Source organism: Hyposmocoma kahamanoa, unplaced genomic scaffold, assembly GCF_003589595.1.
Source record: "Hyposmocoma kahamanoa isolate Upper Pololo Valley unplaced genomic scaffold, ASM358959v1 99879, whole genome shotgun sequence".
In the NCBI taxonomy this organism is placed as follows: Eukaryota; Metazoa; Arthropoda; class Insecta; order Lepidoptera; family Cosmopterigidae; genus Hyposmocoma; species Hyposmocoma kahamanoa.
In genome coordinates, this window is record NW_020656077.1 from 4,399,400 (window position 1) to 4,425,223 (window position 25,824).

Consider the following 25,824-nt stretch of genomic DNA (forward strand, 5'->3'; position numbering starts at 1 on the left):
ACAACCTAAATTTAAAATTATAATGACAATATTGTCATTATAATTTTTAATGCAATAATGAATATTGAGTGAGTAACGAAGACAAAGCCATTTAAACCCAATACAATGATCTATAACAAACACAAAAAGATATTGAACTGCCTCTGTGGCCGGATTTCTTTTATGAGTTTGGGTGTAATTTTGGTTACCTACGTGTGCGTCCATGGCATCCGTGATACAGGGTTCCCTGGTGAGGGGCAATGAGTATGTGCGTTATTATTATAACAAAATAGTGAAATATTTTCACAAAAAATCATGGTTGTAAAACATGATGTCCAAAGAAAGATAGAAAGACCTAGAATAACGTACAGCGAACAAATAAAGAAGAACTTGAAAATGAGCTGCTATGAAGAGGTCAAGGAGTTAGCTATGAACCGTGAAGAGTGGAGGAGGCTACACCGGCAAGAGATAAATAAATAATATTTCATTCATTCATTCAAATTTGCTTAAAAAACCCTTTCAAACGCAGGTACAGCTGTAAACATCTCGAACAAGGTGCCGACGACGTGCGTGAACGATATTATAGCCGAGCACAACGCGAAACACGGAACAAAACTAGCTCCTATGTCTATAGAAAAGTTTCTGGCACGGTACTGCTCGCAGCTGGAACTCGTGCTGGAATATATGACGGAAGATGACGGCATCGACGCGTTTCGCGAACAGTATTACCAGTATTGGTTGCACGAGTGAGTATAACGATATAAACAGTCACTACTTATATTGTTTACGTGCTTGCGCACTAAATTTTTCGTCCAGGGAAGTACCTTACCTATTTCTGCCGCCAAGCGTTCCGATTTAGAAGGGTAAGGGTGCTTGTACTTATGTCTCAGGGTGATGGGCGCAGTGGCAGTGCCCCTCAGGGGCCTTGAACTCTTATTGCGATTCAGTTTAGAGCCTAAAATGAATGGTTGTGAGACAGCGCTACATGAAGTGTATATCACCATCCCGCTTTTTTGTCGTTACGAACCTATACTGAACTGCAATAAGAGTTAGTGGTAAGGCCCTAGATCTTTGCAATTTAAACCTCTGAGTGGCACTGCAACTGTTATGGACAGGCGTGTAGCTTACCATCGGGCGCACGACTTGTTCGTCTCATCACTTGAAAAAAAAAATCTTTTATAATAGGGTCGTAGGGTAGGGCATATATAGTAGGGTCGACTCTATGGTCGGCCATAATATTTACAGGTTTATCAACGCGTTTGTGCTTAAATGTTCCAATCCACTATCACCTCAAATTCCGTTTACTTTCGACTTGATACATTCTGCATAATTACGTCCCTTTTGATCCCATCTCTATTTGCAGTTTCTAAATTGTCATTTCGCACTGTTAATATAATAGTGTATTTTTTTCAGACTAGATGAAAAACGAATTACTCGCTCCCCGTGAAAGATTATTGAAATTTTTGTATAGGTTAAACTATATTGGAGACATCAAAACAATTTCCTACTTGCCAAGTATATTTAAAAATACAAGGGACATAATAAATCTCATATTTTTGAATAAGGACTGTTTTGTTGAGAACTAGCTCACAAAGAGTTTGTCTCATTTTGAGTTAAGTTGGTTTTTTTCAATATTGTTTCTAACAATATTCTAACGATGATTGTATTCACGTGTACGTATTAAAATTTTTACGATTAGCAATGGCACAATCTTGAATTTCACATACACACATCAAACGTCAAGTAAGATCCCTAATCAAGGTATTTTTGCAAAATATTTGCTACTCTATTAATGTTAAATTAAAATATTAATAGTAAATTATTCATTCAGTTACATATTTTTTAATTATAAAATTGACGACAAAAACTATATGCGTTAAAAAAAAATTAAAAAACTTAATTTTCAGTAATTGGCATAAACGTGCTTGATCCCTATCATTTGATGTGTATAGTTTTGAGTTACAACACTATTGTAATAGCTGTGCCACCATTTCAGGGTCCAATACTAACTTAACCGCAGCGCGTGAGCGTATTTAACATGAAACACATAATGACATGTGTTGTTGTAATGTTTGTGGCTTATGCGAACAATATTTTAAACTTAGTGATAATTAATGCATTTTACTTGCACATGCGAATTTACACATAAGGAAAATAAAGGGACACGAAGTGTCGTTATATATATTATGTTAATAAAAATAAAAGTAGATTAATTTGCTACTCTGCGAATTCATTGACGCATAAATCAGGCAAAATAGCTGCATTTGTGTTGAATTTTTTTTCATGCAGTTAATTTTTCCACCTTCGCTTAACATTAATAAAATAACTTATTTATGTTAATTTTATTTAAGGTGGGAGAGGTCGCCATAGAGGAAATAAAAATAATGTGGGAAAATGAATTGAACTACTTTCCACTTCAATTTTTGTGACACGTAATGTCTGAATGATGTTGAAACGCGACAAATATGATTATTGCTTGGTTGCTTGGCGTTCAAATTAATTTACCATTTTTATCTAAACTTTTTTGTGTATATTTGTTAGCGAATGTCTTAACTACGTTGCTATTGCGATAGTGGATACCTTCGTGCTGGTATCATTTTGGCGTAACCTAGTCAAAATCAAATAATCTTTATTTCATGTAAGCAAATTACACTTGAAATCATCAGGTTGTTCGTAAGGCAGATGACCCTGAGAATAGTGAGCAAGGAACTCTAGGGGTTCCTTTTTGTAAATAGATATTTGTATACATTTATCATTTACAATATTTATTTCAAGTATCATAGATCAAAACAATCTGCAAACGTTAAACGGGTCACTAGAATACCACGGATTTTTCGTCGTTCAAGTCCGCAGTACCTTTAACATAAAGTTTTTGTTTCACTATAGTTTTAAACCTCGTGAATTGCCGTTCATTTTGAATTTTGAATATCAACCGAAATCTTATTATATAAGCACATTGCCCCTTAAAGGAATGTTTCTATCTATGTGAATTTCTAGCAGGAAGCCATTGACTTACAATTATATGGACGTCGGGTCCGCGCTAAAAAGTGTCCGCACTTGTAAGGCGCTAAAATCGTATACAGAGCGCTACACTCCGCTTTAGTCTTCATTTGTTCTACTGACAGCGCGATACTGCGATGACATTACAATTTAAATTTCGAATAGGTTGACTTGGGACATTTTTTTCGTGGTTTTTTGTATTAGACCCGTCGTCCATTTATTTGTAAGTCAATGCAGGAAGCGAATAAAAACAACAAGTGCGTAGCTTGGTGCTCTCAACTATATTTCTAACAATAGACATCTACGGGTCGTATTCTAGAACTCTACTCAATGCTCAAGTCAGGATTTGAGTATGGTTTAAAGCAGTCGAAATCATACTCAAGTCCCTGCCATTAGGGTCGTATTTCCAATGCTTGTGTTTCCAGTGCAATCCTGACTTGAGCATTGAGTAGAGTTCTGGAATACGACTCTGAGTCAGGTTGAAATGATGATGAGTCGATTAACTGGTATGCACTTTGCATTCCCAGATTTCGCCACACGAACAAATTTTTTTTAAAAGTTTCCAGAACTCAAGCTGGATAATAAACTTTGTGGTTGCAATGCGTTTGACGTTTGACATGTGACGGTTTTTCACAAAAAGTGCGAAAAGGGAGATCGGACTTTAGTTCTTCAGTTTGTACTTGTTAATTGCGAAGTGAAATTAATCTAAACGTGTAATTTATGAATTTACTGCGACTACAGACCTCACAGTTATTACATTGAATTGCCCCCGTGGCCGAACGGTTACCATGCTGGACTGCCACGCAGAGGTCCTGGGTTCAATTCCCAGGGTAGGAGAAATATGTGTATAGCCCACATTTATTTCTCTCGTGGGTTTGGGTGTAACTTGTGGTTGTCTATGTGTGTTTCATGGCACCAGCGTCACAGGTTTTCCCTAGTGCGGGGCTACGAGTTTGTTCCGTTATTGCGTTATTTGATGCTGGTTTTTTTTATTAAAAAATTATGTGCGTATTTCACCTCCATCTCGCCTGATGGAAAGTGACGATTAGGTCGACGATGGAGCATAAACATAATTATGTAATTGTTAACAAGCGCCCAAAGTTGAGAGAACTTTTCGCATTTAGCAGCACATAATTTTATTTTCACTAAGGGGCCTGCACAGTATATACACTCTTTTGCAAAAAAAAAACGGGCACCTAAGCAAATAAGGTATTTGACTGTCACCTGCAGTAAATTTTATTATTTAACTAACCTGTATCCTCAGAATCTTAGAAATTAATATGCAGAAAATGGTTTGAGCAAATTTTTTCTAGTGTCAGTGGTCAGTAGAATACTACTCGTTAAGTAAAATAAAAATTAAAAGATTTTTGTTTTTTTAATAATGTAAAGATGGTAACAATTTAATAATGATTGTGGCCTCCTCTTGCCAAAATCGCAGCTTGTATTCTTCTAGGCATGCTTTCGAGTATGTTGCTTATGACCTATTGTGGAATATGTTTCTATTCCACGGCGATGACATTTTTTTAGCTCCCTGATGTTTTGTGGTGCTGTCTGCGCTGACCTTACCCATCGCTTCCGAACGCCCCAGACATGGTCTATTGGATTGAGGTCGGGACCTCAAGCTGGCCAATGCAAACGCCGGGTTCCAACCTCTTGAATATACGCTTCCACATCGCCAGACCGGTGGGCGCGCGCGTTGTCATCCATAAAAATGGAATCTTCTCCAAGTCAATACGGGTTGTACGTGAGGAATTAGAACCTCCGTCATGTATCGGTGTGCATTCAATGTGCCATTTTCGATGAAGACTAACTTCGTACGGTCCATCGAATTAATCGCTGCCCAAAACATAACGGAGCCTCCACCATAAGGGGTGACTTCTACAAAACACACGTCTGCAAAGCGTTCCCTTGGTCCTCGTAGCACTCGCCGACGGCGGTCTTCACCACACAGTAATCCTGCCTTCATCAGAGAATAAATACTCTTCTCCAGTCTTCTTGAGTCCATGTAGCATGGACTCAAGAAGTTTGTGTGGTTTCTAGCGATGTTAACTCTAGCAACTTTATGCTCACGGAGTCATTTAGGACCACGAGCTGGGCGATGACTGCGTATATTGGCAACATGAAGCCTCCTCCTGAGGGTCCATAGGCTAATTTGTACTCCTCTCACTTCTTCAAGGTTCTTCTTGAGGTCCATGTATGAAGCTTTGCGATTTCTCTACGCCCATTTACCAGGAAGCGGTCATCCCGCGGTTCGGTGCATTGTTTTTTTCCAGAACCTATTCTTCTATTGATGGAACCGGTCTCTTGATATTGTTGCCAAATCCTCTGAACTGTCGCAAGACTCACATTCAGCCTCTGGGACACAATTTGAGAACAATTTTCTTTTCTGTAATTTTCTTGTAGACTGGTTTTATCTCTTAAATTTGAATTTGGAACGAATGTTTTTACAAATGAGGACACTTAACTATCAAGCCAGGGACATTTATGAATGAATAAAACCTTTTACGTATTGTAATAATTTAATTATTTCAGGCCGGGAAAAAATCAAAAGTGCCCGTTGTTTTGGAAATGAGTTTATTACATATTATTTTTTTCGAATTATGCATATATACGTAGTTTAGTATATGAAACATCTTCGCGAATGAATAGCCTTCATCTACATCTCGACCAAGATTTTTTTAAATTGCAGTGGTGAACAAGTGCGCGTACAAACGAGGGAGTCATCGTCACCGGTTGAAGGCACGATAAGCGGAGTGGACGTAGCAGGCTGGCTTCTAGTGCGCACTGACCACGGCGAAGTGCGCGTCGCCCCGGACGGTAACACTTTCGACATGATGGCTGGGCTCTTGGTTCCCAAACTCTAGTGTTCAAAGGTCCAACCACGGCCCAAGCTGTAGTGTAGTGCACCGCACAGATGTAGTGATAGGACAATACATTCCGTGAATTCACATTTAGATAGTAAATAGTGGACTATATCTTTAATGTAACTCCATTGAATGGTAACACAACAGCCATGTACGACGCGACGCTTGAGAAAGAAATAGGCAACAATATAAAATGTAATCAAATTAAAATGAAATTTCTTTAAAAAAAAGCAAGAACATACATTGTTCTCTGCTCATTCGCTGTTAAATTTTGTGGTTATGTTATAGAGCGTTTCACTCTAGCCACGACTTGAAAATGAACATATCTGTTTTGATAGTATGCAATGTAAAGATAGAGGGCGCTAATCCACTAAAAATTAGTGCCGTCTATCTATCAACCAATGAAATAAAATTTAATTGTTTGTTGCTCGTGGATCATTCAGGTGTCTAGTGCCAGTGACCACTTGTTGTATGTCTTGAGCCTAGTTAGGTTAATATTTTTTTTTATTCTTGGCTTTTTGCGATTAGTGTTTAAGTATATAATATTTATCTTATAGTTATTTATATCTCGTTTTTTCTCGCGTGATCTCTTGTTCACAGTTTCTCTTTTCGTAATTTCCTTTAATTTTAAAAACACAAAAATCATCCTTGTATCTGAAACGCTAACCGCGAAAAGCCAAGTACAAAAACAAAAGATTTTTTCATAAATTAACGCCATCTATTTCATTTGTATCGTACTACCAAAACATTTAGTTTCAATACCTTGTTATTATCGTTTTGTAGAGTCGTGTCGTCTAGTGTGAAGAGTACGCTCTTGAATGTCACTTCAGTGTCTATTAAAAATTAGCGTTCTGTAGCTGCTATTAAAACGATTTATATTTATTGCTGTTCGGTCGATGACTGCTGATCTGCAATAACGTTGCCCGCAAACCAAATAAGACTTATAAAACATTCTTAACTTATGAAAAAACTTGTCCACATTATATTTTACGTGCCATCAAGTAACATAATAATTGATTAGTTCGACTCCGATAATATATTAAATCGAAAATAGTGCTCTCAATTCTAAACTATTGAACAAAATAAAGTAGTAAGCATAGTTAATCGTAAGAGTAATATTTATTTAAAAACCTGAACGTTTAAGATTACAGTGTTACACTACACTATCTAGTATAAACAAGTATTATTTAGTATTTTAGCATTTGGGTAATGTACACTTGCGCCCGGCAGCGTTATTGGTTAGTTATAGAGAAACGTTTGGGTAATTTTCTAGTCAGTGTTCTATATCCAATTTCGGTGGCAATTTTTATTATTTAAATACATCGAGTATGTAACCAGAAATAGAGACGAAATGTCATTGAATTTGTTTAAAAACTATTCTGCCGCATCGTTTCGGTGACAACTGCGCTCCGATTGGCCAGCTCGAATTCGAAACAATTGACAGGTGTCGTGAATTGTTCTAATATATCAATTGACGACACCCGTATATCACTAACCCTGGATATCACTAACATGTGGTTTCCACAAGACGGTGCCACAAGTTACACAGCCACCGAAACAATGAATTTGTTGCAAACCAAATTTCCTGATCGCATAATTTCACGAAATTCAGACGTTAAGTGGCTAGCTCGATCATGTGATTTAACACCCTTGTATTATTTTTTGTGGGGTTATGTTAAAGACAGAGTCTATACGAAGTCAATCGAATCGATTGCAGCCTTAAAACTCAAAATTCGTGAAGTGATTAACGAAATAGACCCACCATTTTGTCAAGAAGTGAAGAAGATTAAAAACTTTGATGAAAGAATCGACAACTGTAACTTGGTTGTGGTGGACATTTATCAGATATCACTTTTCATTAATAATTGCCATACCTTACTTTTCTAATATAATAAAAATTTGAATCATTGTCATCTAAAGTTATTGTTTTATTTTGATTTACAAAACAAAGTTCTTGTTGAAAAATCCTATAGCATAATAGAATATTCAACTGCTTCCGAACGGTTACCATACTGGTCTTCAAAGTAAAGGTCCCGGGTTCGACTCCCGGGCCGGGAGGAATATTTGTATAGTCTACTTTTAGTTTTCTCGTGAGTTTGGGTGTAATTTGTGGTTTGTCTACGAGTGTGTGTCCATGGCACCCGCGATACAGGGTTTCCCTAGTGCGGAGTTGAGTGTTGGTGTTATTATTTTTATTATATGATATATTACTTAATATTCGAGTGTAGTATCCTGAATGATTGTTTAATGTTTCACTCTAATATACTTGAATACTTTTAATAATAGTTGCCAACAAAATTAGGTAGTGAAAACCTGAAAATTATCCACTTACGATTATCCGTTTGAACCGTAAATCGTAAGATATAAAACAGTCCAATGGCATAGATGCTGCCTTTCCGGCTGAATACTGCCGTATTTAACCTTAGCTTCTACATATTAAAATAAGTAAAATACCCCCATATCTTATAAACTGAAAGTTTTGCAGAATTTACCTGAACGCCAATATTTTCAATTTTTTAATTAAGATTTACAGTAATTATTTAAACAGAATGATCACTGTGTTGTGAGTCAATTAAGTTTGGATTTAAATTGAAAACAATCAATAATCAATCTTCAACCATAATTTTTATGATTGAAGATTGATATAAAATTTAAATTGTGTGATAGTAACCTTAATCTAGGCTTTGTGGAAGGTTACATATTTTCAAATCAATCAATAGGCGAGCTTACTTCAAGCCCACGGTTAACACCAGCTGATACGAAGTATGCTCTTGCTAAATGTTTATTTGCTTGAAGAAATTACTGGCATAACAACAGTGCCACTACGGATAGTGTCCGTCCTTTAACACATGAATTAAATTCTATAATTTTGAATGCTATGCAAAGAATTTAAGAGATTGTTTGTGTAATTGGCTGTCTTTTAAAATATCTTTGGTCAATTACTATTTGTCATTGGTTTTGAACGTTCCACACATACACGTTAGAAATAAAACTATTTTTTTTTCGGATCCAAATCGAGTACTTTGTGTTTTTTTTTTCAAACAAGCCGACGTTTTGTGCTCTTACATGTCTTATTGTCACGGCTGACTGTGATGGTAAAGTTATTAACCAGTTATGTCTAATATTAATGCAAACCACCCTATTCTGAACTATAGTTGCCATGCCTTATTTTTAAAATAGCAAAGAACATTCCTATTTACGCTACATATGATTTGCAAAAATTTTATTTTAACAATAAGATTTTTTTACTAAATTAAATTTTACTAATTAAAAAGGAAATTAAAAATAACATGAAAGTTAATGAGTACTACTGCAGTCTGCTTCGTTTATTCCCAGTAGTTCCATGTACTCAGTTCCGTTTGGGATTGTTCATCAGAGGAAATACTGGATCCCTAGATGGTGGTACGTAGAAACCATCTTCCCTATTGAAATTAGGATGTTTTTACTTTTCATTGGCCTCTCGCAGCATCCTGGTGTTAATGAAACTAAATTGTATGTAGGTTTATCTATGCCATGTTCCAATTTGTAGCAATCACGGCAATCTAAGAAGTCGATATGCGTAACATAGTTATTTAATCGATATAAGATATAATAAAAACACAGCCACATCACTGCCAGTGTTCTTTAAATTAAAAATTAAATACTCTACATGTAGCATATATTAGGAGCAAGTGTTGAATGTGGTTTGTGTTCTATGCATTAGTTTAGTTCATAATCAGTTAGAATACAAAGGATTGATGTGAATTTATAATGGATGAAACATATAACACTTCGGTCAAGTACGAAATATCCGACCCATTCGGCTCGAGGCACAAGATGGCATTGTGTCTAAACTGTCTTAACTATTGGAAGTTAGACAACGGTTATACATTTATGTCGCCATTACTTCGTGTTTGTTGCGCAAGTTCTGGGTCAACAGTATGGGTTGACACGCAAGACTGCGATGCGACATCGCAGAAATCTACGTGCTTGCACGACGCATCGCAAGAATTTGTGAATTGCTTCGCATCCCGCATTCCTGCGATGCATATCTACTAATATCCTTTGTGGTTTTTTTTCCTATACTGTCTTATCAATAACAGCAGTGCAACACACTTTTTACGATCCATGTTTAAAAATTATATTCAGTACGGTTGACGATCGTCGAAGGAATGGTTACCCGAATCGTGGCAGTCGAAACGCGAATTGCATCGCTGCAATTCGCATCGCATATTTCTGCGTTACGAATTCATCGGGTCGATTCGCAGTTTTGTGTTTCGACCCTTTACATGATTGACCAGACGTCCGGTTCATTCGCGTAGTAACTTTCGATTCTTGTTAGTTCATCAGTTTTAGTTGACGTATTTTAATAGGATTATAATGACAATCCGCACACGACACCAAATACTGTCGTTACTCAAAATTGTGGAATTGAGGAAATACGATTTGAAAATTACATAAAAAGTTAATGAAACCAATATATTCTCCCTAATAAATGGATAATTAAGTATTATGTCGTTGTATAAATAAAAATAACCACTTTTTTTTGTAATTTTCAAATTGTGTTTTTTCAATTCCAATTTTGAGTTACGACAGTATTTGGTTTCATGGTTTCAATTACTGAGAAATTTGAAAAATAAAATTTCGAAACTCATAATTATGTTCTACGTTTCTATATGTCTTTTGGAGTTTTATTTAGCATGAATTATAAAATAAAATTGTATAGCTAAGAACAAGTAAAGTTAAGAGTAAAAAGAGATTGAAAATTACTGGAAAACAGCTAAACAAACATAGGTAAAAAAATCTTTATAACGGCTCCATCGTTTTCGTTCAGTATCTTTCTTCAACTTTTGACAGGTGTCAACTGTCAAATGTGAAAAATGTCGGCCAAATATTCTTTTAAAATACAATTTTTTCCACGACCCAACATTAACCTAATTCAATATAAGATTTTCGAGTCAAACTCATGAGTCTTGTTTTGGAGGTGTTGTTACATGTATGATTTTGAAATCTACCTTTGTTGTGTTATAACGTATTATATACTAACTTGACTGCAAATCTTTAACCTCATAAGGTCCCATACATCAAAATGTACACAATTTGTAATCAGCCCCAGACAATATGATCACTTAATCGCCCAATGTGCATTATAATGAAGACATCGCATTCAAATTTAGCGATATATATTCTATATGACCATCAAATCAAATAAATATGTATGAACGAGTTCTTTCTCCAACCCGTCCATCATGCGTGAGTAATGAGGGCGAGATATTTCTATGAAATAAGACCAGGAATCCTTAATCAACTGTGCTTTAATCAGTTTTTAACAAATAATAATTAATTATAGTACGAATTTAATGCGATTAGAATGGATTTCGTGATACCCGTCATTAATTTTCGCTGTTGACAGCCACGTGTTCGTTCGAAAACGAGTCGATCAATCATGGCCGCAGTTTTCAAATTGAGAGGCTACGCGCCATCAAATATAAAAAAAAAAATACTTTAAAAAGTCTGCTGTATACTTGCTTGGGTCTTGAAACATGTAAGAATTTTATGTTGTTATGAAATTCGTAGAGTAATAAAAGATTATTATCTGTATTGGTAAAAGTGGTCTATCTGTGCAGGGGCGAAGGGTGTTCCTTTTTCACATTATAAATAAAATGGATATATTTATGTGGATTCTAAAGCAAGTCTATTGGGTTGGTAAAAAGCATGAGGGGATACCTCATAAAGTATAAATGAATTACATAAAAAAAAAACTTTAATTAATTTTGTTTATGATACCAAAAATCTCTGAATGCAAAAAGATCTGAATGCCACTGCCATTGCGTCCGCCACCCTGACACATAAGTTGACAAGTACTATGAGCCTGTAATTCACTAGCACCCTTACCGTTCAATACCGGAACGCAGTAATGTTCTCATTACTGCTTGGCGGCAGAAATAGTTAAGGTGGCAGTACTTCCCTGGACGAACTCTTGAACTTGCACATGGACTTATCAACCGCAGTGGCAGTGCCCCTCAGATCTTTGAGTGGCACTGCAACTGTTATGAACAGGCATGTCGCGTACTACCAAGTGCATGACTTGTTGGTGCCGTCACGTATCATAAAAAAAAACCTGTTATTCAGCGAATACTGTTGGAGTAGAATGTGATTATAGAAGTTTTGGCCTAGGACGATTTCCCCACGAAAAAGAAAGTATTTTTTTGTAAAGACCGACACAATGTAAAGAGGCTATGCCGGGTGAATTCGCTGGATGAGGTAACACATCCTAACCTATCTGCAAAGATGTGTATGGTTTGCCGTTACATGGTGAAATACGATAACTTTTCGATTTACCAGTTCTGGGTGTTTTTATAAAATATTGTAAACATAAAAATTTCCCGCCTGTTCTTAAAATGCACGCTAAAATATTATTTTTATGATCATAGACAATATAACATACTAAAAGAAAAAGTTCTTTATTTTTGGTTTAAAGTTAGTTAGTGACAAAAACCGCACGGACTTTTTGACCAACTCATAATAATAATGCCAGTGTACGAGATGTTTTTATACATGCCAATCTCATAGAAAATGCCAATGTAATGAAAAATTTGTCCATGAAATGGCGATTTCCATGAAAATTTGTATTTCACGACGGTGCGGGAAATGACGCGTCCGTTATTTGATCAAAAATTACGTTTACAATTAATTTAAACTTGTGACGAACGAAATTCCGCGCACGCAATTCAGTCGCGTTACTAAAAAGTATGCTCAATACGACAAGAGTTGTTCACACGCAGACCTGTAATTTTGCCGCTCCATTTTTGAACACTTTCAAAACCAAATTGTGAAAAATAAGTCTGGTAATTATTTACATATATACAATGATAACATCTTATATTAACTAGTTGTATTCTACTCGTTTTATAGATTGATATAACCTTAGAATAATAACGCATAGAATGATAGTTTCATATCAAACGAACTGTCACAAGTGAGGCAAAAATCAAATTCATGTAGGCTAGTTTTAGTAGTAGGTTAATTTTCGGTTTTAGTGAATATTTATATAAAAATACAGGTTGAAACGAGTTACTTCCTTGTGGAATGTGATGTTAGTATCTATTTTATGTTTGTCTGAGTATTTTTACACTCATTTACCGCACATTTCGTCATTTTTAGCTAAAATTCTTGATCTGTTCGCGGTGCAAGTTGACCTTGAGCACTGAAGGCCCGCGCGCTCGTGTAGGCCCATTGGGCGCGCTTCAATTTGCCTCACTTAGCGTGTGCGGACTAGGTTTCTATGCGTTATTATTCTAATGATATAACCAATTTATGCCAGAAAGAAGAAAAAAGTTCATTACTATAATATAATCCATTATATGTCAGGGAAATTATGAAGTTGTACTACTTTTACCTACTTACTTTACACAAATGCCTTTCGTTTGTTACTGGTTTTATATGTCCATATCATATATTAGTTATACCCTCCTAGCAATCTGTACCCCTACCATGAACGTTGATAGTCGCTAACAACATTGCAATTTTGTATCGAAAACTTTACTTATGATCGCTAGGGAATGTCAACGCATTTAGTTTCATGGTAGAGTCACTGAGCTTACGCAAACCGATCTTCTCTAATAATTGGATAGGTAAATTACAATTTTCTTACCCTCATTTCAAATTTAATATCAGTTTTTTTAATGTACCCTGTTCAAGGATATAAAAAGAATCTAGAAAATTACATATAATTTTGCCTACTAATTACAATACAAGACAAAATGACGACATTCAAAATGATTCACACGTCCCTTCTAGTCTGCTAAATTAATTCCTTTGGCAAAAGGAACCAAGAACATAGAAATGAAAAAAACATGGAACAAAGAAATTCTACAACAAAGATAATGAAGTAATATAAAGTACGAAAATGGCTAAACGCATTTTAACGTCGAAACGACGTATCTGGTATTTTCAGTTTTGGAACGCCAATAATTTAATTAAAACACGAATTTTCAAAATGGCCACCGTAAAGGTATAATGAATTCCCGCGACAAAATGTCACAAAATTAAATTATTGAAGAAAAATCACAATCTAAGATCTGACAGTATCGCCAATTAGATGCCTTAGCGTGTCAGGAAGGACGAAAAATTTCCCACTATGTAATTAAAATCTTAGTCGACATGACCCAGCCTACTTAAAAAATTGCTCCACACTTTCTTATCACTTTATACGAAAGGAAATTGCCTATGTATTGTGGAGCTTGTATTCTAACAAATGTGCCTATTATGTAACTGGTAGTAAACAACGTAACAAAGATTTTAATATCGGGAGATTGAATCTCTTGCTTGAATTAGGTGTTGTAGATTGTAATTGAAAGGACATGGGCAGGTAGGGTATTATAAACATTATGTTAAGATGGCGAATATCTTGTGTATCTGATGAAACAACTTTTAATACTGTAAAGTCGATGCTAAATCTCCTAACCGGTCTTTTGGTTCCGAGAGTAAGTGAGAGAGAGTTCTTACTGTGTAACAGAAAAATAAAATGGTTTTACAGCTTACGAGTTAAAGACTAAATATGTTTAACACTTTCCTTCACACGAGTCAGCACAGAACCTAAGGGTCCGTTAGGGGGTCAGGTATCTTGGGGCATCGACTGTACGTTATTGTTTTATCATAGGCGTTCACTTTTTCGTATAGAATGCAATAATGTGTGGTTGTAACCAAAAACGTGCGTCCTATTTAAAGTTCTGTACTCTGTAGGTGCAGTTAAAATAAACTTGTTTTTAAATTTTAACTTTAAGATCCTTGTTATTAAGTTAGTATTTCCGTGACTTTGTACGATAAGTCGAAGTATGTGATTTAATTTAGATCGTTCACGTAGACCACTAAATTGGAACGCAGTTTAAATTTGACCTTGTGAAAACTCCTTTAAACATCTATAACGTAATCGGCAATGAAAATACAAATATGCAAAAGTACACTTCCGTGCATAATAGTGTGTTTAGAAGTATATGATTTTTGTTTGAAGCAAACATTTAACTAAAGTAGTAATTACGAGTAATATTTCAAACTCTAGCATTAGAGTGTTAGGTATTAGGAATAGTTATTTATTAGGTATTTATCTGTAGATTTATCCTAGCATTGTTATATAATTCATTTGTTAACTCTACGTTTTATGAAGGTCTAAACTTCGACTATTTTAACTTGATGTTTTTTATTACAAAATGTGTAGAGCGACATCACAACTTGTTATAATGAGGGTAGCCGACACGCGTGCACACAATGTAATGTATAAGGCTCATTGTTTTCTACAGTGGAACTGAATGAAGTTGTATTTGTAGCAACCAATTTTGCGGCGTGGAGATGTTAAAATAACAAAATGCTATTGGTTAATAATAATTTGCTACAACGTTGGACATAACTGCCTCGTGTGCTATTCTAAGCTAGTCGACACCAAAGGCGAAATTGATATGTTTGCTCCACCTTTCAACTCCGATGGCGGATTTTTTTTTCGCCACCGAAGTTGTCAGTGGCATTCGGAAACATATGGTGTAAGCGTGCTAAAGCTGACCCTAATTACAATGTTCACTAGAAACTAGTCACTTTCCTAGCTATTGTCAGTAAAGTTCCGTTTGTTAAATGTTATCTATTAAACTAATTCTAAAATGTTAATATTCCTTGTTACATCAATACTCTTGTTGTATGCATGTCATCTAATAAATTATTTCTGAATATTTCTTTTATGCAATTATTTACTCGTGTGATTGTGCAAAAACCAATTCTAAAATGTTTATTGTGTTTTTATTTCGATCAGAGTATTGCCTCTTCATAGCTTAGCTTACTTGTTTCTTACCGAAACGCACCAGATTGTAGCATGATTTTTTTGTCAGTGTGTTATCTGAAGCGTCATATTTACCACATTTACTGACAGTCTAAACCTCTGAACTAATTATGTTATTAGTTTCTCCATTTTAAAGACATATAATAGTCAAAAACCTTGTGAAATAAAAAATATTGGAATTTTACTATTACAAGGATATATAAGTTTTTTTACCATTGATGTAGAGTGCGCTAGAGTCTTCCCCATTTTAAAACTTTTCTGTCAACTATACTTATCTGTGTTCAGTATAGTTTAGTTTCCTATTCGAGTTTAATAGTTATCAGCATTATCAAAAACAAACAAGTTATCCGGCACCCCGCCCGTTCCCAAACCATGAAGAATAAAAATAGACCCGGCCAAAGGTTCGTCCTTAATTTTCTTTGAATCTAAGTTGCGCCTCGAAGTGGTCACTATCAAATCTTCCAGATGGTCTCCTCCCCACGTGAGCGAAGTAGTTAGTGATACAGGTAGACGATACGCTTCTACGATAGTCCTTAGGTCTGGATTTATGCGAACGATCTGCGAAATGTTTAAAGCGTTAGCGAATGGTATATTAGCGTATGCGAAACTCTTGTGCTATTGAATTTTTATTTAAAATGTGTTTGCGTTTGCGAGGAACATGTTGAAGGCTCGGTATTTCAGTAAATATGTGCACAAAAGTTAATAGCGCAACAGATGTCAGAATCAAATGGACTACGGTCAGAGGTTTTGCGGAAATATTATAAATATTTTTTTATAAAAAGGTACTAGATTTTTCCTTCTGTTACATCTCTTAAGCTCAATTTACATTGCGGCGGAACGGAGGCGCCAATTTCGCCTCACTGCGCGATAAGGCGCGCGCGTTTGATAATGCGAGCTTCCTCGTGCCTGCGCCCAGAAGCTGTAGTATTTCGTCGACGTTTGACGTCACACTGCGCCTGCCTTCGCGCCACTTCCCGCAGAACCGCTAGGCTTCGCCGACGGCAGCTGTGGAATTCTTGCGAATGCGCGAGCATTCTCGAGCATGCGCGAGAATTCCGCAGAAGTTGTACGTCAATTGTGTTGTTACGCCTCGTAACAACATAATTGACGTACAATATCGTTACAAAAATTTGTTTCTATTCCGTTCCGCTACAGTATAAATTCCGCATTATTCTGAGTTGGGCTTACGCTAACTTTGAAATTTGATGAAAATGAAATTGATCATGCAATTTATGGCTCGACTTGCTCGACCCGCCACTCTTGCGCAGAAAGATGCAAACCTTGCGACCCTTTTTGTACCATTGTCGTATTTATTAAATTTGATTACTAAGGTAAAATGTCGTAATTACAAGAAATATCATGTCAGTCGAAAAATCTATCATTATATAAAAATAAATGTATACTTTTTGCTTATTTTAATGTATTGAAAATTAAACATTAACAAAACAAAATTTAAAAAAAGTTTAACAATGACTATGTTTCCCAAAATATGCATGGGTTCAGGGACTCACACAGGCTTGAGATAACCTCGAGACAATAAATCTGTTGTATGTATCTTCTAAACAAAGGTACGATTAATTCTAAATATTTTGTGATGAAAACAGACTAATTCACGACCTTTTGTCTGGGTGCAATCAGATCTTAGTTACTAGGATCTTACTACTACTACCTATCTCGAGATTTAAAAGTGGTGCCTCCGAAATAAAGCTTACTCCAGCGTGAACAGTAAAACATCATTGGCGAATCGAATAAATCTAGTATTTTGCGACTAGAACCGACTAAATTATGAGTTTTTAAACCTGACGAATTCAAACTCTCGAAAACTCGAACATGATCACGCTAGAGACGGGACGCGCAATCTTTGCTTGGTTATCAATAACACAAAGTATACCCGTATGAGAGTTAAAAGTAAATTACATTGTGCGTCGGGATTTTGTACAACTTGTCAGTTGAATCATCCAAATCGTCACATCTTTTTGAATTGTTACCGGAAGCCATTTATACATAGAAAAACCTTACTTACCGCACCCTCAAACATAAGAGCTACCCAGAGCATGCCGTCACGATCTATAGCCATCCCATCAGGAATAGCCGGGCTGCTGGCCCCATAGTCTGTTATGTTCACAATCACTCGCCGATGGCCTGAACAGGGAAATAAAACAGAAATAATCTACTTCCCACGAACTTTTATAATACCAAGTGACGGTACGTACAAGGCGTGCGTCTGGTGGTAAGCGACACGCCTATCTATAACAGGTGCAGTGCCACTCAGAGCTTTAAATCGCAAATATCTTAGGCCACAGCGCCCGCCAATCACCCTAAGATGTAAGGTCTGTCTCTGAAGTTGCAAAACTACGACGCCGCTGTACCTGTCACTACTGCATTACTCCATGAAGTCTGAGGAGATAGTGGAGTACATCAGGCATAAAGCCAAATACACTCTGAGGGTCGAGCGATTGGAGTCCCGCCACAATGTAAATTTTATTTTAATTCGTTTGAGCTGAGAGTGTTGACCGAACATTTATCGACCTACATCAAGGAAGAGTTTTGGCCGAAGGGTGTTATGTACCGGCGATTCCGCGGCGGGTTACCTGGCACCAGTTACAAATAGTGTATTATTATATTGTATGTATGTTATTCCTTAAGGTATATATTATTTGTATTATTATGTATGTTAGTCTGAAAGGTATGTATTTGTGGGTCTTTGTAACCTGAATACAAATAAATAAATAACAAAAGATTATTTGACAAGTCCCATGTGCCTGTAATTTCACCTACTACTACTAATATCTTAATATATACTTGATATGCTTCACTTTTACATTATCCGAGTCACCACTCTATACCAGTGGTACCCGTATAGTCCAGACAGAAACAGGGATTACTACTATTTTGTTGGCTGGCGTGTGTCTAATAGCCAGTAATCAAAGCTAAAGCATCTGCTACACCTAGATCTAAGGCAATTGACTTAAGTCAACGTATTTTTTATTTCGTTCCAGGCCCTGTACTCTTGTACTCCGTTCAAAACGATTACTATTAAATATGTGATGCGAATGAAGCTTCGGTACTTTGACAAGTTTGGTCGAGTATTACTTATTTGACAGTAACTTTAATGGACGAATGTCGAGCGGAGAACGAGACTCACTGATCCAAAGATGTAAAGCACGGTTTAAACATACTTATCTCTCCAGTATCCAAATCAAAGTCGAATGCTTCTATCATCTTAGTGCTCGAGTCTATGTAATAAAGCACCGAGCTGTTCAGCGACCATGTAATACCATTTGAGATCGTCACAGGACGTAGCGCCACACGTTTGTTATAGTAAGGTTTCTCAATGCAATACAGACTGCCCTGGTCTGGTTCCACGGTGTCGTTGAATTGATGGCCTTTGGTACCTTGAAATGTAAACATGGTAGTAAGTTTCACGTGCCGTAGTTACTAGCTTGACTCTTCGTGTTGACTAGCGCAGAAAAGGGTCAAATGTGCTAGAGTACTTAGAAGACGCTGTTGCTGCTATTTTGTTCATACTTTCAAGCTATTTCAATGATCCCAACATTATACTGAATACTAATGTGATCAGATGGTTTTCTTGAAACTCAATATGGAATCGTTGCGATCCAATATAATGGTACAATCACGGAAGAAATGACACATAACTATCGAGTAACAGAGTAAAATATAACCAGAAATAGAGACGAAATAAGGGCCATCCATCCCTGGCAACTCATCAGACAAAGGGCCTTATATCACTTTTAAATATCAACTCGTTTGCGCTGAAATCCCAAATTGAAAGCTGAAATAGTACAGCGCCAACAACTGACCTGTGTATACGTCTCCGTATTTTTCAAAAATATTCTGTATTTATTGTAACATCTGTAACAATTGGGGCCTGTACTATTCGGTGGTATGGGAAAAACATCAAAATAGCTAATTATTAAACAGACGTAATCACATTTCATCGGTAATTAAATATGTCATTTTTCAAATTACGTCCATTATAGCTCAAGCTCAAATTAAACTGGTAGATTTGACGACACCCGTCAATTGTTTCGAATTTGGGCTGGCCAATCGGAGCACAGTTGTCACAGTAATGATTTGGCAGAATAGTTTTCAAACAAATTAAATGACATTACGTCTCCATTTCTGGTTATATACTCGATGCACACAACATACCTCCCCAAAAACGGCCCCGCGCGTCAGCTTTCCCCTCATTCAAGATATTGTCTGGTTTCCCTTCATCAAGACTTGTCACAAGTCTCAAGGCGTAGTCTCCTGGTTTGTCCATGTCGAGAAGAAATAGCTGTGCCCTCACAGCGACCAGCAACCTTTTACTATTTGCTATCGGCATCACTATATTCACTTCGCCGTATTCTAGGAGGGAAAATATGAATTGATATAAAAATACTACTTCCGTTGTAAATCTATTATAGATTATAGACCTACGGTGTGTTTCGCGCTTATATAGCGGCAGCAGTTTTTCCTTAAATACGGTATAAAATAAGACGAGTAGTGTATCAAATTATAACTTTTTTATAAAAAAAACTTACGTCAAAAGTTCGTGGAATTACATCTATTTGCCAAGATTTATTGAAATTGTTTACTGGAAAGATCGCGAAACCGGATTCATCCCATACTTTGCCACCCTTAGTGGTGGATTATTTTCTTCAAATTTGAATGAGACCAATACTGAGGTACCCTCTTTCCAACAAAAAAAGAATCTTCAAAATCGGTTCACAAATTTCAACGGAGTTATCTCGTAACATGCAAAAAAATACTGTCGAATTGAGAACCTCCTCCTTTTTTGAAGTCGGTTAAAAATACAGTAAATTACAGACGCATGGGACTTGGCAACTAATATCTCAGGGTGATGGGCGCACTAGCAGTGCCCCTAGCTCTTTGCGATTTAAAGCTTTGAGTGACACTGCAACAGCAGGCGCACCACATGTGCCATCACTTGGTGTATTTAAAAAAAAAACTAAAGCCTTTTTGGCGCGTCAATGACTACACGTCACTCGCAGCGTAGGTTTATCCTCTGGTTGTACCTACAGGTTGCAACACAATATTATGAATAAAATTAACGTATTCATCACAGTTTTCTCGTGTTATATTGAAATAACCTTTGCGAAATGCAGTGCTTAGTTATATTTTTATATAAGTACATGGATAAGTTTCATGTAAGTTATTTTTGCTTGATTCATTATTTAAATAAACGAGTATATTATCGTGAAATATTAAATAATATTTTCAGTTTACAACTCGATAAACTCGAATAATCAATAATACTTCGTGATAATATACTAGAATATTTAAATAAGAAAAATTGCCACCGAAATTGGGTAGGCAAATTAGTTACCCACATCGATTTTATTATACCGACATCGCTAATTAGTATCTCAATTATGGGAGTATGATCATGAAATATAAATGAAATGAGAGTTTGTCTATACATAACGATACATTTCTAAGTAAAAAAAATATAAATTTGACACAGTTTTTTTAATATAAAGTATGAGAATGCTTCAATCTTCTTCTTCAGTCTAAAATAAGGTGCGACCCGCGACGTAGAACTCGAATGCACCGCGAGATTATGCGAAAGTGTGCGTCTATGCAAAAACGATAAAGTTATCTACACTACTTACCAATCCTTTTCATCTTATGCTCCATAGTATCAAATTTCATCGCATGGACCTCTTGTTGCAAGGCGTCCACCCAGTAAAGAGTTTTTCTGTTACTGTCCCACACAGGGCTTTCGGCGTGCACGAATGAAATGTTCATGTATTCGAATGTCTTCTCTACCTTGTTACTTCCTTTCGTATGCTCTGTGAGGGTCTTAAAACGTCATATGTTTAATGCGTGCAGTCGTAATCAACTTCATGCAGCAGAGACCTCGACTGCCTAACCATTTCACACATTAACTGCATGCAATCAACCTCGGCTGCATGAAGGCGGTTTCGACTGCATGCAGTTCATACGTGAATTCGTTATCCGAGACCTCAGCATGAAGTTGATAGCGACTTTACGCATTAACTGCATGCAGTTCATGATCCGAAACCGACTTCATGCAGCTGAGATCAACTTCAATATTTATTAAAAAAGATAGGAAAACAAAGACACGACGCAAGCACATAGAAAAATTCGTGAGGTCCGTTGGTTCGTTCCGTGGCTTAGTTGGTATAGCGTCTGACACGGTATGCAAGAAGACGTCGGTTCGAATTCGACCGGATCGAAGGAATTTTTTCTGAGTGTTTTTTCTGAGTATTCGATCTTTGTATTAATAATTATAACAAAGTAGTGGAGTAATTTCACAAAAAATAATTGAATATCAATTCAATAAAAATTTAATTAATAGGAAATCAAAATTATTATGTATTTTAAATATTCGATTATGGTGATGCTAGATAGGCCACGCCCTAATTTGACCTAAATCTTTCAAGTATGGAATAAATGTACATATTGTCGCTTAACAATCATCGCTCAAGTCAGTTCGAGTATATACAAAGGAGAGTGAAAAAACTGTATTTATGTATTATTGTATACAGATTTTTTAAGTGGATAACAAATAATTGTATTAGTGTTGTTTATGTCATTTTTATTTACATTTTATTTCGACTTGAGAAGGACTGGAGCAACGTTAAAGAAATTAGGGTTTGTAACTGAACCCGGATTTGAAGTTGCTATTGAACCCGAAATTTAAGAACGCCAATTTGCGAGTTGAGCGGTTTTGTTTTGTGGGGTTGGAGAGCTAAAAGGTCGGGGTGGAAGGAAACTGAGTGCGTTAGGACGTGGTAGAGTGAGCAATGTAAGTGTAATGTGAAGGTGAAGATCGGAGAAGATGAAGACACGGAGGCATCTCCTCGACTCTTGGAGACTGAGGACAGAGGTGCAGAACCGAAGAGCAGCGAGGTGGTAAGCTGGATAGCGGCTGTAGAGCAGAACCAGAGGGCAGCGAGGAATGATGACGAGCCGACGGTGGTCGTGCAGCAGTGGATTATATCTATATATTTGTACTCGGAGGTGGAGTCGGTCAGCTTCAATTACTCCTGCCGCTCCAAACTCGCTTGGTGAAGGTGAGGCACACAGTCCAGGTAGGAGGAGCGTAAACGTGACGACCAGGTTTAGCGTGAGGCAATCAAGGAACTGGTCATCCGGCAGGCGCGTAAGCGCGGTAGGAGTAAGGCCAGATGTAGGGCTTCGAAAAGGTGAGATATTTACTAGATCTGGTGAAGACCAGATGCCTCCAAGGTCGGTACAATAATGACGAGCATTCGCTAGAGCGAGAGAGAGCATCGAAATTCGATTAGCGAATTTTGAATTTGAAATGAAGAGCCAAAATGAGAACAGCCAGGAGCGGAAAGGCTTCTACTGCTAAGATTTCATATCAAAGGACGAATAATTTATAGGATAATATATGGAAGAATAGGTTGTAGAGGGGTAACATATCTGTAAATCAATGTCAACATATAAAAATATTAAATACGAATTCTCATAATCTTACTAAATGTGTAATTTTTTTCGGATTCAAAAAGTTCTCTTCAAGCTATTTTATCTAACCAACTTCGTAGCAAAATTAAATCTCCAGTCATCCTAAAAATTCAACAGACCCTGCACTGTCTTGCTGCTAGCAGCAACCTCTCTAGAGAGGTAGAGGTCTCATTGGCTTGGATTTCCAGTCACATTGGTATCCGAGGGAACGAGACAGTGAACCAATACGCCAAGAACGCGACCTTCTCAGGCTGTCTCACATTATACAAATGTCACGCTCACGACCTGACTTCGTTAGCTAAGGACCGTCTAGATTTGAACGGACATGCGCACAGGGTTCGAACTAGCCAAGAGAAAGGCGCGTACTATGCCCACGTTTAAAGTAACATTCCAGTGAAACCATGCTTTTTTAAGTTTCGCGAAGCTAGTAAGGTAACCACTTCCACGATCTGTGGACTGAGACTGGGTCACACTTGTTCCCCTGTGTTCCTCAATAAAATCCGTGTCAGAAACGAGGGTACCCTTGATCGCATCTTCTTTGAATGTCCTAAAATGACTTCCTCGTTGTATGACCTCCTTCCTTCCCTCTTCCTCGTCCTGTTAACCTTAAATCCCTTCTTCTTTATGTGTATTCTCCCTTTATTAACATTTTGTGTGATTTTATACGCTCCAATAATATAATGCTTCAATCCGTTGTTTGTCCAGGATGGTCTTTTTTTAACCCCAGGTATGATCTCCATAACAGCATTCCGTCGAAGAGATTCATCTAAAAATAAATACCTTGCTGCTACCGAATCGTTGACGATTGAACAATATTAACTGACAACTATAATTAAAACTGACACTGGCCCAAACCTAGTATACGAAGTAAAAATGTTTATAAAGTGAAATCGACAAAATAGTACGTAATTAGCAGTGGAAAAACGAATAGCAAAATTCGGAGATACTATCAGTACGATAGAATAATCCAAGGTCGGGTTATTTTAGTTAATATTAGTTGGAACTCTTTCAGGAATTAGGAAAGTACTAGAAAACGTATAATGAGAGGGATGATAGGGGTCGGTAGTTTCACACTATAGTTTCCTCAGCGACAATTTGCCTGCATCCTGTGTGTAATGGCGCACACCAAGTTGTCAGGCGTCACTCGGTTGCCCGCCCATAGCGGCAAGCTACCCGGTATATATAGTGAGTCGTCTGACGGTGGTAGTTTGCTGTTTGCGAAGTAATCTGCTGAAGTTCGGCAGACAACCCGTAAATGCGACCTTCCGTACCCGGCAATCTGGACGTTTCCGACTATTTGTTTAGAGAGGGACCACTCCAGTCCAGCTATTCATTCGATATAGAAATGATGCAATAAATGATGTATTGATTCGCGTGAACGCAACCTAAAATTAATTTAACCCAACTGCAACTTTTTCTTTCGTTTTGAAGTCTTATTTTTAAGTAGATTTGTAAATAATTAGTTTTTAATAAAAGGGCTTTTAATACGTTATGGTTAGGGCGTGCCGTCATGATCTAACGCGATAACTTGTGCGTTTATGGAACGTGACATCTAGTGATGTCAAAGTCTTCACCCATTTGTTCCGGCAGCTAGACCTTTAAGATGCGAAACATTTGTCTACCCCTTAGAGGTAGACAAATGTTTTGCTATGCTGCCTCTTCTTATATTAGTATCTTTTCCATGTTAAGATGGATAAAGCGACAAGCGTGTGTTCTTATATGATTTGTGTCATATGCGTTGAAGAGTTGATGCCTAGTATTTATTTGGTCTTTGGTTGATGCTATTTATTTGTATAGGGCAGGGTAAGCATGTATATTTTTCAATAGGCCTTCCGTTGAAAGCGAAAGGTTTGACAACTAATTTGACGCCGTCGACAAAGACCGGCTCTTGAAAGAAATTCAGGCTATCCTGTCTTACTTCGCAACGCTTACATCTTACGTCTTAGCTTGCCCAGAAAATTTCACCCTCATTTATGGTTTCGTTAACCCCTGAGGAACTTTGACTTGAACATACATTTCAAAAAAAACACTCTCACTCTACAACAAACACAAGTTTACTGAAGATCTAGCAGTTTACCTTAATATATATTTCGTACTGAAGATTTAGCTTTGCCTTTAGGTGCACAAAATTATTAAAGAAAAATTAAAGTCGAATAATTGACAGTATGGCTCAAACGCTTTATTTAGCCTGTCCCGAAATATGAAAATTTTACTAATATTTAAAATTAAATTATTAATAACCATAACATAAATTTCCGTTCACGCTAATTTACACTTTTAATGAATAAAAACTTACGCTGCCATCTCGAAGGGCAAATGTGTCGTATTCTTTGATAAGCAGAATAATTACGCAGAACAATAACATTATTTCTACGAACCGTTCTTCGAGTCAGTACGAACAGTATAAGACTAATTGCATACATGGCACTTGCTAATTACTTCATAAGCTTATTTAGCTCACTTCGTGGTCTATTATAGCGTAGAACTATGGTGCATTAATTGATATTGAAATTAACTAATTTTCACGGAATTGTAACTTTCAACGTAAACCTTTTTTCCTTATATAATAATAACACACACACTCAACATAGCCCCGCGCTAGGGAAACCCTGTGTCGCGGGTGCCATAGACACACATATAGGCAACCACAAATTACACCCAAACTCACGAGAGAAACAAATGTAGGTCATACAA

General features: G+C 36.9%; 2 protein-coding genes across 2 annotated transcripts in view; one reads left to right on the forward strand and one right to left on the reverse strand.

Annotated features, from left to right (window-relative positions):
- LOC113239550 (biotin--protein ligase) overlaps positions 1-5,843 on the forward strand; it is a 32,914-nt gene extending 27,071 nt beyond the window's left edge. Inside the window, exons 12-13 of the mRNA XM_026476610.1 lie at positions 509-725; positions 5,669-5,843. Coding sequence (XP_026332395.1) covers positions 509-725; positions 5,669-5,843 — 392 coding nt within the window. The remainder of the gene's footprint in view (positions 1-508; positions 726-5,668) is intronic.
- A 9,822-nt stretch (positions 5,844-15,665) lies between these two features.
- On the reverse strand, positions 15,666-25,441 carry LOC113239439 (regucalcin-like). Its single transcript, XM_026476446.1, has 6 exons — positions 25,427-25,441; positions 21,288-21,477; positions 19,822-20,019; positions 18,828-19,043; positions 17,672-17,790; positions 15,666-16,206 (listed from the first exon to the last, which is right to left on the reverse strand). The coding sequence occupies exons 2-6, from the start codon at positions 21,421-21,423 to the stop codon at positions 15,958-15,960; spliced, it is 918 nt and encodes a 305-aa protein (XP_026332231.1). The 5' UTR covers positions 21,424-21,477; positions 25,427-25,441; the 3' UTR covers positions 15,666-15,957.
- Positions 25,442-25,824: the final 383 nt, after the last annotated feature.